Source organism: Emys orbicularis, chromosome 1 (genome assembly GCF_028017835.1).
Source record: "Emys orbicularis isolate rEmyOrb1 chromosome 1, rEmyOrb1.hap1, whole genome shotgun sequence".
Taxonomy (NCBI): Eukaryota; Metazoa; Chordata; order Testudines; family Emydidae; genus Emys; species Emys orbicularis.
Genome location: NC_088683.1, coordinates 115011024 through 115024480, shown reverse-complemented (window position 1 = coordinate 115024480; position 13457 = coordinate 115011024). Strand labels below are relative to the sequence as shown.

The 13457-nt window shown below is 46.3% G+C and overlaps 1 protein-coding gene across 1 annotated transcript in view; it reads left to right on the top strand.

Moving 5' to 3' along the window:
* The window catches only part of LOC135892024 (sodium- and chloride-dependent betaine transporter-like), a 57010-nt gene extending 45642 nt beyond the window's left edge, over positions 1 to 11368 (top strand). Inside the window, exons 12-14 of the mRNA XM_065419709.1 lie at positions 1894 to 1994; positions 3382 to 3552; positions 11207 to 11368. Of these exons, the coding sequence (XP_065275781.1) occupies positions 1894 to 1994; positions 3382 to 3552; positions 11207 to 11368 (434 nt within the window). The remainder of the gene's footprint in view (positions 1 to 1893; positions 1995 to 3381; positions 3553 to 11206) is intronic.
* The last annotated feature ends 2089 nt before the right edge of the window (positions 11369 to 13457 follow it).

The following is a 13457-nucleotide window of genomic DNA, read 5'->3' as shown; positions in this document are numbered from 1 at the left end:
TGCAAACCTCATGTTCAAGGGCGCTCCAAATCCATTCATGTCAGGTCCCACCGTGTTCCACTGCATCATCCACTGCTTACAATGGGTGCGCTGGAACCACAGAAAATGGTGTTTATCTGGAATACATTTGGAAAAGGAAACATTAACGATACTACTACTAAATATAATTAGTAGAATATGGATTCCTGGGCAGAGATGTCTTCTGTGTTCTCCTTGCTATTGTTTGGTATATTTGCTTTTGAAAAAGAGCTCTTTTCCAGTCATCCAGGATTTCCCTTCCACTTGATCCTGTAGAGAAATCCAGGATGAAAGTTTTTCTTCACACAATGCACAGCATGTGGAACTCTTTGCCAGAAGCTGTTGTGAGGGCCAAGACTATAACAGGGTTCAAAAAAGAACTAGATCAATTCATGGAGGATAGGTCCGTCAATGACTATTAACCAGGATGTGCAGGGATTGTGTCCCTAGCCTCTGTTTGCCAGAAGCTGGGAATGGGTGACAGGATGGATCCACTTGAAGATTACCTGTTCTGTTCGTTCCCTCTGGGTCACATGGCATTGGTCACTGTCAGAAGACAGGATACTGGACTAGATGGACCTTTGGTATGGCTGTTCTTTTGTTATGTTCATGATACTCTATTGACTTCAGCAGATTTACACCAGGGATGAATTTGCCCAGGCTGTATTTAACATCACAATGTGTTCCTGTGGAAAGATTGTGCAATGTCACACAGACTATTCCATGGTCCTGTTTGAACCTGGAAAGTGATATCAGTAAAGCTGGTCCAAAAAAAGCTTTTTCCCCCGTATGGAAAATTTCAACTTTTCAGGAGAAAAAAAGAAACCCACCACACTGAATATTTGTGCCCAAAATCAGAAATTCAGAAATGCTGCCTCATGGCCAGACTATCTATCGCTTTATATGCCCCAATCTCCCCTCTTTACTGAGCCACTGCAGTGCATCATGGGAATTACATGGATGTGGTGCACCATGGAAGATGTAATACAGCTGGGGAACTCAGCCACAGACAATGAGGGCATGAGCCATCCACTTCAACTCCCATTAAGCACCATGTCAACATTTGCAAATAGATTTTTTTTTTTATTGCAGCAAAAAGTTTTCAGATTTTAAACAAAAAAGGTCAAACTTTTCTATGGAAAGTTGACACTTCATGGAAAAGTTTGCTTTGTCAAAGACCCAATTTGCCTTAAAAAACATTGGACCAGCCCTAGAAACCAGCTAGGACAATTAAGCTGAAAGCCCCAGATGTATCCATCTGGTTACTAGGGCAGAATATTCTTCAGAGAGCCCCTCTACCCAGAGCCACACAGTTAATCTAACAGAACTGTCTCTTGTTGACCTACGGGGCACATTACAAAGCCTGTGTACACCCACAGGTTTATTCTGCGGGGGCGGGGGTTCAGCTAGGTTAGGGAGTTCTTTTAGGCCCAAATTGTTAAGAGTCGGTGCCTAAAGTGAGACACCTAGCCATAGGGGTCATTTCAGAAAAATTCAGGTGGGCAAAATTTGCTTTCCTGATTACCGCATCCCAAGGGGGGGTGGGGGTGGGAGAAGGGGAGGGCAAAAAGTGGAAGACATAATGGAGCATGGGTGAGGGTGAAAACCAAGGTCTAGCAAGGGACAACTGCCCCTCTTGCCCCATAGGTACAGGGGCGTTATTTGCGATCTCCATATTTAGGCATCTAAATAAGTGGCCTGAATTCCAGAAATTCTGAAAACCTGGAGGACCAAATAAACCCCTGCTGTATGGAATTAGAGCTTCCATTTTAGTAAAGCATAACTAAACCTGGACTTGGCATGAGTAATTTCTGAAGAACAAAATTTCTCACCCCCTTTACCTCTCTCTTTCTGTCCTTTCCTCTGGTGGTCAAGGTGCAGACCGTTTCTATGACAACATCGAGGACATGATTGGTTATCGGCCGTCGCCGCTGATTAAGATGTGCTGGCAGGTTGTCACCCCTGGTGTTTGCCTGGTAGGTACAAACTATGGTGAGGCATGTTTGTACAGGGATCCTAGAATCTGAGTGAAGAAGAGAATTTGAGGGTGCACTATTGTTTCATAGAATTGCTGTGGAGGAACAGTAGCTTCTCCGTAGTTGAAGCTGGAATCAATTTCCATTGTAAAGCCTTGTCTTAGGTCTGGAAATTTCATTTAGCCTGAAAATTGGCATATTTATTCTGCAGGCAAAGGAGAATGTATCTGCAAAGCCTGAAGGGAATTGATCAAATCATTTTTGAATTTCAGCCCATTAAAGAATTACCTTGTTCTGAAATGTTCTCTTCTGTCTACATTTCTATGACTCCCGCTAGTTCAAAAACATCTTGCTCCTGCACCTTGCTTTCCATAAAGTCAAATCACCTTGAAAATGCACCCACCAACTATGTTTGAAGAAAACAGTTTATAATTAAGGGAAGATATTAACTATTTTTGTCTCCTGCCCAGTTCTGTTTCCATTGATTTCAGCAGATGGTATGGGCCTAAACCTGCTCCCATGAACGTCATGACATTTGTTTGCCATTGACCTCAATGGGATCAGGATCAGGCACTATGGCCAAAATCTTCAACAGCTTGGATAGCCACAAATAGCTTTTGGAGCTGCCACCTGAGGGCTCCAGTGGGAGTTGAAAACAATCAGGGAGTTTTCAGAGCTGCTGCTTGGTCATGCATGAGTTGCTGAGAGCTCAGTGGTTTGAGTGCTCTATAGGGCTGGGTGCTGGCTGAGAGATCATCTTTCAACGAGTATTTTCAGAGAGGGCCTTGGGTGCCCCAGGGCTGTTCTCAGAGCTCAAAAGTCAGTCCTGTCAGAGGCATGACTAAGCCAGGAGTCACCAGAGACAGTACCCAAACTGCAGCCCCTGATTGGCTGCTCCAGAGTTTCTGCACCCTGACTACAGAGAGCTTACAAATAAGGACCTTCCTCCTACACATACATTGGAGAGAGAGGGAATTTCCTGGAGGTTTAGAGGATCCATGTTGGAGAGGGCAAGGCGAGGTAAGGATTTGGGTAGGGACTGGAAAGGTGGCTGATAGGAGGTAGAAGAGCACAGAGACTCACATCCCAAAGGTTCAGGAGAGGGGAGGGGTTGGTGAATGGAAAACAGCACAGCGGGGAGGGAAAATTCCAAAAACCAAAAAAAAAGTTTCAAAACTCAGCTAAGGCTGGTAAGTAACAGCAGTGTACATACCCATGACATTATTTCCAACTCCCAAACACTTACGAACAAGGATATAACTAGGTAAGGAGATCACAAATCTTCTACTGCTTATACATCCCTTGTCAGGAACCATCTCTCACCACCTGTTTCTGACTCACCATGTACCCACCTACTATTCTGACTTTTATGTTCTTCATTCCTCAGGTGACTTTCCTATTTTCACTGATCAAGTACACCACCCTCAAATACAACAACTGGTACGTGTACCCTCCGTGGGGCTACGCTCTGGGCTGGTTGATGGCTCTCTCTTCCCTGATCTGCATTCCACTCTACGTCATTTTCATCCTGCTGAAAACCAGGGGCTCACTAAAGAAGGTAAAAGAAGGTCCAGAACTTCTAAGTCCCAGATTCAAATCCAGCCCAGGTCATCAGTTACTGAAGACTGTGTGAGTGCTTCCCATTGGCTTTTGTGAAAGGAATAGATGGTCTCCATCCAGTACAATAGAACCTCAGAGTTATGAACCCTTGGGAATGGAGGTTGTTCGTAATTCTGAAACGTTCGTAACTCTGAACAAAACATTATGGTTGTTCTTTCAAAAGATTAGAATTGAACATTGACTTAATTCCTTGACTTTAGCAAAGCTTTTGATACAGTCTCCCACAGTATTCTTCCCAGCAAGTTAAAGAAGTATGGGCTGGATGAATGGACTATAAGGTGGATAGCAAGCTGGCTAGATCATCGGGCTCAACAAGTAGTGATCGACGGCTCCATGTTTAGTTGGCAGCCGGTTTCAAGCAGAGTGCCCCAAGGGTTGGTCCTGGGGCCGGTTTTGTTCAGTATCTTCATTAATGATCTGGAGGATGGTGTGGACTGCACTCTCAGCAAGTTTGCAGATGACACTAAACTGGGAGGAGTGGTAGATACGCTGGAGGATAGGGATAGGATACAGAGGGACCTCGACAAATTAGAGGATTGGGCCAAAAGAAACCCGATAAGGTTCAACAAGGACAAGTGCAGAGTTCTGCACTTAGGACGGAAGAATCCCATTCACTGTTACAGACTAGGGACTGAATGGCTAGGAAGCAGTTTTGCAGAAAAGGACCTATGGGTTACAGTGGACGAGAAGCTGGATATGAGTCAGTGTGCCCTTGTTGCCCAGAAGGCTAATGGCATTTTGGACTGTATAAGTAGGGGCATTGCCAGCAGATCGAGGGATGTGATCATTCCCCTCTACTCGACATTGGTGAGGCCTCATCTAGAGTACTGTGTCCAGTTTTGGGCCCCACACTACAAGGAGGATGTGGAAAAATTGGATAGAGTCCAGCGGAGGGCAACAAAAATGATTAGCGGGCTGGAGCACATGACTTATGAGGAGAGGCTGAGGGAACTGGGATTGTTTAGTCTCCAGAAGAGAAGAATGAGGGGCGATTTGAAAGCTGCTTTCAACTACCTGAAAGGGGGTTCCAAAGAGGATGGATCTAGACTGTTCTCAGTGGTACCCGATGACAGAACAAGGAGTAATGGTCTCAAGTTGCAGTGGGGGAGGTTTAGGTTGAATATTAGGAAAAACTTTTTTTCACTAGGAGGGTGGTGAAGCACTGGAATGGGTTACCTAGGGAGGTGGTGGAATCTCCTTCCTTAGAGATTTTTAAGGTCAGGCTTGACAAAGCCCTGGCTGGGATGATTTAGTTGGGAATTGGTCCGGCTTTGAGCAGGGGGTTGGACTAGATGACCTCCTGAGGTCCCTTTCAACCCTGATATTCTCTGATTAATACAGCTTTGAAACTTTACTATGCAGAAGAAGAATGTTGCTTTCCCTTTATTTTTTTAGTAGTTTACATTTAGTACAGAACTGCACTGTATTTGGGTTTTGGTTTTTTTGTCTCTGCTGCTGCCTGGTTGCATACTTCCAGTTCGAAATGAGGTGTGTGGTTGACCGGTCAGTTCATAACTCCGATGTCCGTAACGCTGAGGTTCTACTGTACTAGTACGAAACCATCTCAGCAACTGGCCCTAATTGAACCTCTTGTTAAGAGGCTTAGAAGAGAGGCCACAGATGAATAGAGGTGTGGGGAATAAAGTACCCTCCTGCTCCCAGAGGTGGTCACTGTGGATCACATTTGAGACACACGAGTGGGACAGTGGGGATCAAGGTAGTCCTTATGCTGCCCATGCTGTCCTTGATCTGTGGCACTGTCAGTACAGCAGTTTTCACGATCGTGAATGTCATTCAGACAATTCAGTGCGTAACATTTCTTTAAAGTGATAGACCTGGTTCACTGAGGCCTGGCACCGTGTTCATTGGTTACATCTGTGTAAAGTTGGCATAAGTTAGAATGGGAGCAATTTGCACTAGTGTAAAATGATGACACGAGATGCAGGGAAATGGAGAATCTGGCCCGAACTGTTTGGAAGTGCTTCAAAAAGAATATAGTGAATCAATGTGGTGACCAAGTAGAAATGTCTCCTAACTACCTCTCCTCTATAGGCATGTGACCATATCTGTCAGTTCTTTCCAATGCATCCCTTTTCCTGTCAGCCCTTTGATTCTCTAGCTGAGAGTTGTAATGTGATGAGACTGGAAGGAGCTGTGTAAGAGAAGGCTCTCTTGCCAATATCATTTGAGACCATGAAAGGATAGGGAAGAGGCCAGTGTAGATGAATGGAGGGATTTGGAAGGAGTGCAGAGAGAAACCAGAATTGTGCATTTGGCTGGAACAAGTCCATGGAGAGTTTTAAAAAGAAAGAGGAACGTTTTGGACTAGATGCTGTAGAAAATGGGGAAGCAGCAGGGTCATTTGAAGCTGAGGCTGAAGGTGATGTGGTGAGGCTTTGTGGGACAAAGGTACTTTCATTTGGTAGCTGCCAGTTTATAGGAGCCCAAATCCTGAAGCCCTTCCTCAGGCAAAATTCCCAGTGACTTCATTGGAAGATTTGCTTGTATAAAGAGTTATGGGTCCATGGTCAATGGGCGATACACAAAACAGTGGTCAGGATCGCCTCCTATGATAAAACTCACAGAATGGGGCTCAGAGGAGGACATCTCAGTGAGGCTCTCCTTGGCTAAGTCCTCCCCAATCCTTAATGTGGATGCAGTTATATTGGTATAAAGGTGCCTTTTGTGGGTATACCTTAATCGCCTTCCCACACTAGAATAAGCTAGACTGGTGTAAGCACTTTTATACTAGTGGAACTGTTCTTAGCTTTTAGCTGTGGAATCTCCTGAGCCTAGTGGCGCATGAAGCAACCCATTTTCCCCACTGCTGTCTGTCCAGAGCAAGATGTTTGACTCATTAATATGTAGACTCCATGATGGCAACATCATTTTCAGTTATCCTGCAATGAGTCATTCATTGTCCTCCATGTCTTCTTTTCCCCCCAGGAAGAATCCAATTTAAGACATACCTTGTGCTTCTGCTACGGGTAACCTGATGTTATGGCCAAACCACCATAGCAGTCTCTGTCTGATCACAAAGGTCCTGGTGGATTCTCCTTCACTCACAATTTTTAATTCAAGATTGGATGTTTTTCTAAAATATAAGTTCTATGGCCTGTGTTATAAAGGAAGTCAGACTAGATGATCACAATGGTCCCTTCTGCCCTTGGCATCTATGAATCACTGAGTCCTCAGTCTGCTGACCCATGTGATGCAACTTTCTCAATGAATCTTCTCAAGGTGAAAATCTGTTCCGAACATGACCTACCAGATTGAAATCCAGCCTGTTCTTCCCTGAGTACTTTATCAATAGCAGTTTTCATCCCATTCAAAATGATAATACAAAACACTTTCCCAGGTACAGCTAGGAGTATCACCATTCTCTACTTATCACAAATAAGCTGTTCTACCTTTTCAGGGATTTTGCAGATAACACCTCTTCTCCAATCTTTGGATGGGTGTCCCTTCTCCAGACCACTCTTCAACTGCCTGCACATGTAATTGACCATCTCTTCCTCCCCAGCATTTAACATTTCAGCATTTGTTTTATCCTAGCCTGGTGCTTTAACACTCTTCAGCTGGTTTATAGCCTTAGTTCCTTCCTCTGATGTGATTACTTGTAGTGATATAGATAAGACCTCTATGTCTTCACGTTTCTCAGTATGTGTTAATGGTTCTGGCTGGTTTAGCACCGCCTGGAAATGTACCATCCAACAGGCACTCTGTCCATCCTTTATGGTTGAAATCATACAGTCTTGAGCTTTTCTACCCAATTCTACAAAGATTAGAGCATTGTGATGTCAGTTGTTTTACTAGAGAACTTTTTAGAATCCTCTCTCCTATGTGCCTCCGCAGTGTCTCTTGCTTTATTTTTCATCCATTCTCTATGATCTCTTCTGGCTACTCTTAACTTCCTTGTCTCTGTCCGCATATTCTTGTTGCAGAATAGTTCTTTTACTGCTGTCTCATTCTTGTTGCTTTCTCTTCTTTAATTCTTTCCTCTATTCAACTAGCTTCCATGTATTTGGTTGGAGCCATTCTTCTTTCTTAGATAGTCTCATCCCACATGGTAATCCTGGATGCATCCTGACTTGCTTCTTTGAAAAACTCCCATTGTTTTTCTGTCATCCATCTGTGTCTTCAAATCTATTGCTAAATTTCATCTTGAAATGTGCCTTCACTGTTGGATCTACTAACTTTCTAGTATCATACATTCCTTCTGCCTTGAGTGTTATTTTTTGTTGTTTTATTTTGATTGTCCCAATAACAAGATGGTGGTCACTTCTAATACTAGCACTCCTATACAGCCTGGTGTTCAACTGTGATCTTCTCTAGCACCTACTAAAGGCAACATGATCAAGCTGTTTCTGGGTGAAGCCATCATTTTACCTCCACGTCAGTTTGTCTTTCCTTGTGTGAAAATGCATAGATTGCATAGGACACAGAATTATAAAAACATTTTCCATTGTCAGTTTGTTCTAATATGCCATTTCTGCCCATCATGTGCTCAGATCCAGTATTATCATCGCCAACCTGTGTATTTAGATCTCCCATAGAGATAATATCATATTTATTGATCTTGCCAAGGACGCTCTGCAACCTTTCATAGAAACAATCTTTGCCTTGTTCATTGCAATCATTGTTAGGTGCATAACACTGAACAAGTGTGACTTTTGCTTGGTTTGTCATAAAGCGAGCGGTCAGTATTCTTGAATGTGCAGAAACCCATTCCTTCAGTGTTGTAGTAGCTTCCTTGCTAAACTTAACCTTCCCAATGTTTATCATCTTCTCTTCAACCATGCCTTCCAATGATAATTAGATGGGTCCAGTCCACCTTTTCTCAGTCAGTCCAAGTATACTTAGGACAAAGATTTTCATTTCTCTGATAATTTGTGTCAGTCTACCTGTGCTCTTGTCACAACCCAGTGGTCCCGTCCCTGAAGGGGTCCCCTGCGGAGGCAGGTCAGCATTGTATGTTGCTAATGCTGTTGCAAGCATTGCAAGGCATTTTGGGAAGGGTTAAAGGGTTAAAGGTGTGAGTGTGGAGTGGAAGATTCCTTTGCAGGTTGCGAGAGACCGAAGGGGGAGGAAGGGAGAAGAGAACGGGTTAACTCAATGCCTCAGCTCAGCCCAAAGATAAGACGCTGCCTCCAGTCCAAGGTCACGGTGCTCGAACAGACTCTATGCAGCCAAAAAACCTGTAGCCACATCTGCTTCTTACCCAACTCCAGCCAACCGTGGGAAAGGGGGTCAGCTGGGCAGGGGATCTAACATTCCAACTCCCAATTCTTGACTTACTTTTAGCTGTGAAGATACCCCATTTCCTTGTGGATTTGATTCTCCAGCATCAGAATGTCAGTACTGATCAACCAGCAAATCCAGCTACCTTGTTTTACATCCAGCACATCATGGTTCTCCACAGTTGTTATTTGTATTTGCAAATCTGTGACAGATTCATCTGGTCTCCGGGCTGTTTCTGTAACAGAGCGTTTTTGTAAGACCCGTGGACTGCCTTTAATTTGGCTCCTACCCTTTGACCTTTCTGTCTTGGGTGACCCTACCACGAGTTCTACACCTGCCAACATAGCTCTCAGGGTACCTGGAGCACAGAAGCATACGCACCACATCAAGGTGCAGTCCCTGGGGAAACTATAGCTGTCCTCACACTGGAGGGGTTGTTATTGCATTAACGAGACCGATATAATTAAAGTGGTAAAACTTGTGTGTAGACAAGACTTCAGTTACCTAGTCTACAACACAACCAGCTTACACAGCTGAAAGATGTTAAACTGTCTGATATTAAAGGTAGATGGGGGCCTTTGTGACTTAACTTTCCCAGCTGTAAAATGGGAATGATACTTCTCCACCTTTAATAAGCATTTGGAGATCTACAGCCAAAAAGTTCCTGTAGGTGCCAAATATTTTATTATGATGCGTTAGTGCTAATTTATAAGTGTGCTCAAGTGACTGATTTAGTCAAGTTACAGATAAGAGATATTTTTTGTTTACCTCTCACTTTGTATTATGTCAGATATAACTTCCATGGACTTTTTAACTGCCTCTTTATAAAGAAGCTTCCAAGGACATGGATTAGAAATGCAGGAAGGGATCTGTCCACCTCCTTCCCGCCCCCCCCAAAAGAAAAATCCTCAATGAATAATTGTTCTGATTTTGAAACGGAGTCTCCCTGACAGTGCTTGTGTTCCTCTTTCTTTCACTGCCTATGAATATTTTAAGAAATGCATGTACTGGCTGCAAAGCTCCAAGGACCAGCATACTGTATATCAAGTGACTATTGCAGTATATTCATGGAAAGCACATTTCTAATTGGTAATTGTGACATTCACACCAGCAAGCTGACTCCCAGAGTTCCACTGGGCCAATCAGGAAACAAACATTGTTACCTTATGTGACCAGCTAAAAACAGCTCAAATTCCAAACAAGCTACAGGCCAAGAACTATGCCAGAAATTACTGGATCAATATTTTTGAATAAATTAGAAAAAACAACAATCTGTTGGCAGGCAATTCACAAACAGAGAGAGAGATTGACAAAATTAGTTATAGAAATGAGTTAATTGCTCAGCCCTGTTTGTGATGCGGTCTGTAAGCATGTGATCAGATGAGTGGTGTGTGCTGAGCCAGACAGTCTGAGTAGAAAGACACATGTAGCTATGAATATCAATGTCTGTTAGAGAAATGTTTTGATGCTCAATGAATCTGAAAACCACCGAGAAACACTTCGTTGTGGTAGTCCCAGGGAGTGCAGGGTCTCAGAAGGGTATAGGGTGTGAGACGAATGCTAGAAACATGGAGGGGGGGGAGATCTATAGCTAAAAGCATCTCTCTCTATGGCACTGCTCTGTGGGTAGGTGTGTGCAGTGGGATAATATTACCTAGTGTTTTCCATCCAATGATCGCAAAGCATGGCACAGCCTCTAATGAAAGCCTCCCAGGACCCCTGTAAGGAGGGCAGTGTTAGTAACCCTGTATTACAGTTGATGACATGGGTACAAAGAGCTGAAGATGCTGATTTTTCTATTGACGTGAACTGGATCTGGGACTGAGCAGCAATTCTTTATTATCAGCCCTTCGAATCGGATGAGTTCAGAGGAGCCACAACTCCCATTGAAGTCAGCGGAAGTTGTGACTACTCAGCACCACAGAAAAATGAAGTCGCAAGGGGCTTGTCTGAGGCCACTGGAGATGTGAGGCAGAACCAGGAATAGAACCCTGGTGTACTGATTCCCACTCCTGTGCCTTAAACAGAAAACCGTCCCTCCTCCCATAAATACATCTCTAGTGCGCCTTGTGATACATGTGTCCCAAAATGTAAACAAATAGCAACATTGTAAGCCTGGAGGTTGAATAATCATGGATGAGAACTGGCTAAAGATCAGAAAAGTAAAGAGAGAGAGAGAGTGTGTGTGTGTGTGTGTGAGTGAGAGAGAGAAGACAGCGGAAAGGAATGGAAAGTGGAGCGTTAGCTCTCTGAAATGCCTTTGCCCACAGCAATTACTGTGGATTGCTATTGGGTGTCAGTTTATCAGTTTAATTAACAGAGATTCCCTCTGTCTGCCTGTCTCTCTGCAGAGGCTAATGCAACTCACTTCCCCAGCGGAGGACTTGCCTCAGCCAAAGAAGCACCGGGCTAGCGTGTCTGAACCATTGGAGAGCCCCAAAGCAGAATACAGGATTTCATCCCCATCAGCCAAGGAAGTGCTCATAACCACAGAGAAGGAAACTCACTTGTAAAGCATATGGGAAACGATTTTGCCTTTGCATTCTGGTCACAGGCGTGCACAGCACATTTCATTAGGGTGTGCACGCAGGAAGCCTCGCCCAAGCCCCACCCCGATCCACTCCCTCCCACTTCCTGCCCCCTGACTGCCCCCCTCAGAACTCAACCCCCCCCCCTGCTCCTTGTCCTCTGACTGCCCCCCCCTTGGGATCCTGCCCCTAACTGCCCCCCAGGACTCCACCCCCTATCTAAGCTTCCGTGCTCCTTGTCTCCTGACTGCCCCCTCCTGAGACCCCCCCACTGTAACTGCCTCCCTAGGACCCTACCCCCTACCTGTCCCCTAACTGCCCCGACCCTTAGCCACACCCCCACGCCCAGACAGACCCCTGGGACTCCCACGCCAATCCAACCGCTCCCTGCCCCCTGACAGGATCCCCAGAACTCCCGATCCATCCAACCCCACCTGCTCCTTGTCCCCTGACCACCCCCTCCAGAGACCCCCCTGCCCCCTAATCACCCCCAGGGCCCTACCAACTATCCAACCCCCCTGTCCCCTGACTGCCCTGACCCCTAGCCACACACCCCGCCCCCTGACAGGCCCCCTGGGACTTCCACATCCTATCCAACACCCTCATTCTCTGTCCCCTGACTGCCCCCGAGACCCTCTGGCCCATATCCAACCCCCTGGCCCAGCCCGGCCCCCTTACCACGCCCCCGCTCAGAACAGAATCCCCACCAAATCCCACCCCCGAACATCCCCTTGACCAAAGACGTGATGGCACTTATGGGACAGGCGCAGAGAGCGTCAACCAAGCTGGAGCACAGCGGTGGGAGAGCGCTATGACTGACATAAGTCAAAGGTCATGTGTAGTGCTGGGGAGGCAGCGATTGGCTGGGCAGGCCCAGGCAGGGGAGCAAGGGGGGTCACGGTAGCAGCGTGGGGTTCACTGTGTGACACAATTACAACAACTTTGTGCAGCTGCTGGGGAAGTTTGTACAGGCAGCAAATACACCCTGCACGGGCGGGCGGGACCCTGTCACCCCGACTCAGAGGTGCTGACTTTTGGTTTTGCCAGTGGGTGCCCCATCCTGGCTCCACCCCCTTATCCAAGGCTCCGCCCCCACTCCACCTCTTCCTGCCCCATCCTCCTAGACCCCCCTGAACGCCACCTTCTTGCCAACTCCCTCCCCTAAATGCCTCCCAACAGCTGCTCACTCCTTTCTGCCCCCTCCTGCCTTAAGGGCGAGGTGTGGGTGCTGGAGGGGCACTCTGCCAGTTTTGAGGGGAGGCTATTTTCAACATATTTATACACTTTCATTCTAGTTATTGAAAGTGTGTCTATCATTGGTATCTCCCCTTCCTGATGTTTCCCAGTTCTTGCTCTCCACCTGTGTCCCTTTTCCCATCTCTCTCTGCTCCCCACTTCCTGGTGGCTCTGTTTAGCGCCTGCTCCCACCAACACACTCAAAGCAGCTCTGTCTCCCCCGAACCCCACCCCCTGCGGCCAGCCTAGAAACTACATGCCCTGACATAGGGAGAAATGTAATTCAACAGCCCAGCATAGAAATGGCCCATTCATTCATCCTGCTGTGTGGCTGCTGTGTTGCTCCAGGACTTCCCAATCCCAGGGCTGCAGCCCACTCCCACTTTGACTCCTTCACACACTCTACAACTTTTGTGGGAGGAGGGGATGGTGATAGGCAGGGGAGGGGATAAACTTCCTCTCTTGGTGGAAAAGCCCCTCAGGCAGGCTTGATCTGGGCATGGGGGAGGGGGAGACAGCTTTGAGCTGGGCAAGCATTACTTTCCCAGGCATGAGTCTGCAGTGAAGCCCCTCTGGACGGGTAAAGAAGGGGGAGGGGGGCGAGCTGCGGGACCCAGCCCAATTTCACTCATCAAACAAAAGGGAGAACATTTCTTAAAGGAGCCATGTCCTTTGGTTTGTCCCCCTGCCCAGCACTAAGGGGGTCTGCAGCTGGTTTCTCCTGGCTGAAGGGGGAGCACAGGTCCTGGGACGAAACACCAGGGTAGGCTGAGACTGACTAGCTCAGTCCTTGAGAAAGCCACCAGCCCATACTCCCCCCAGCAGCCCCCTGGAGCCA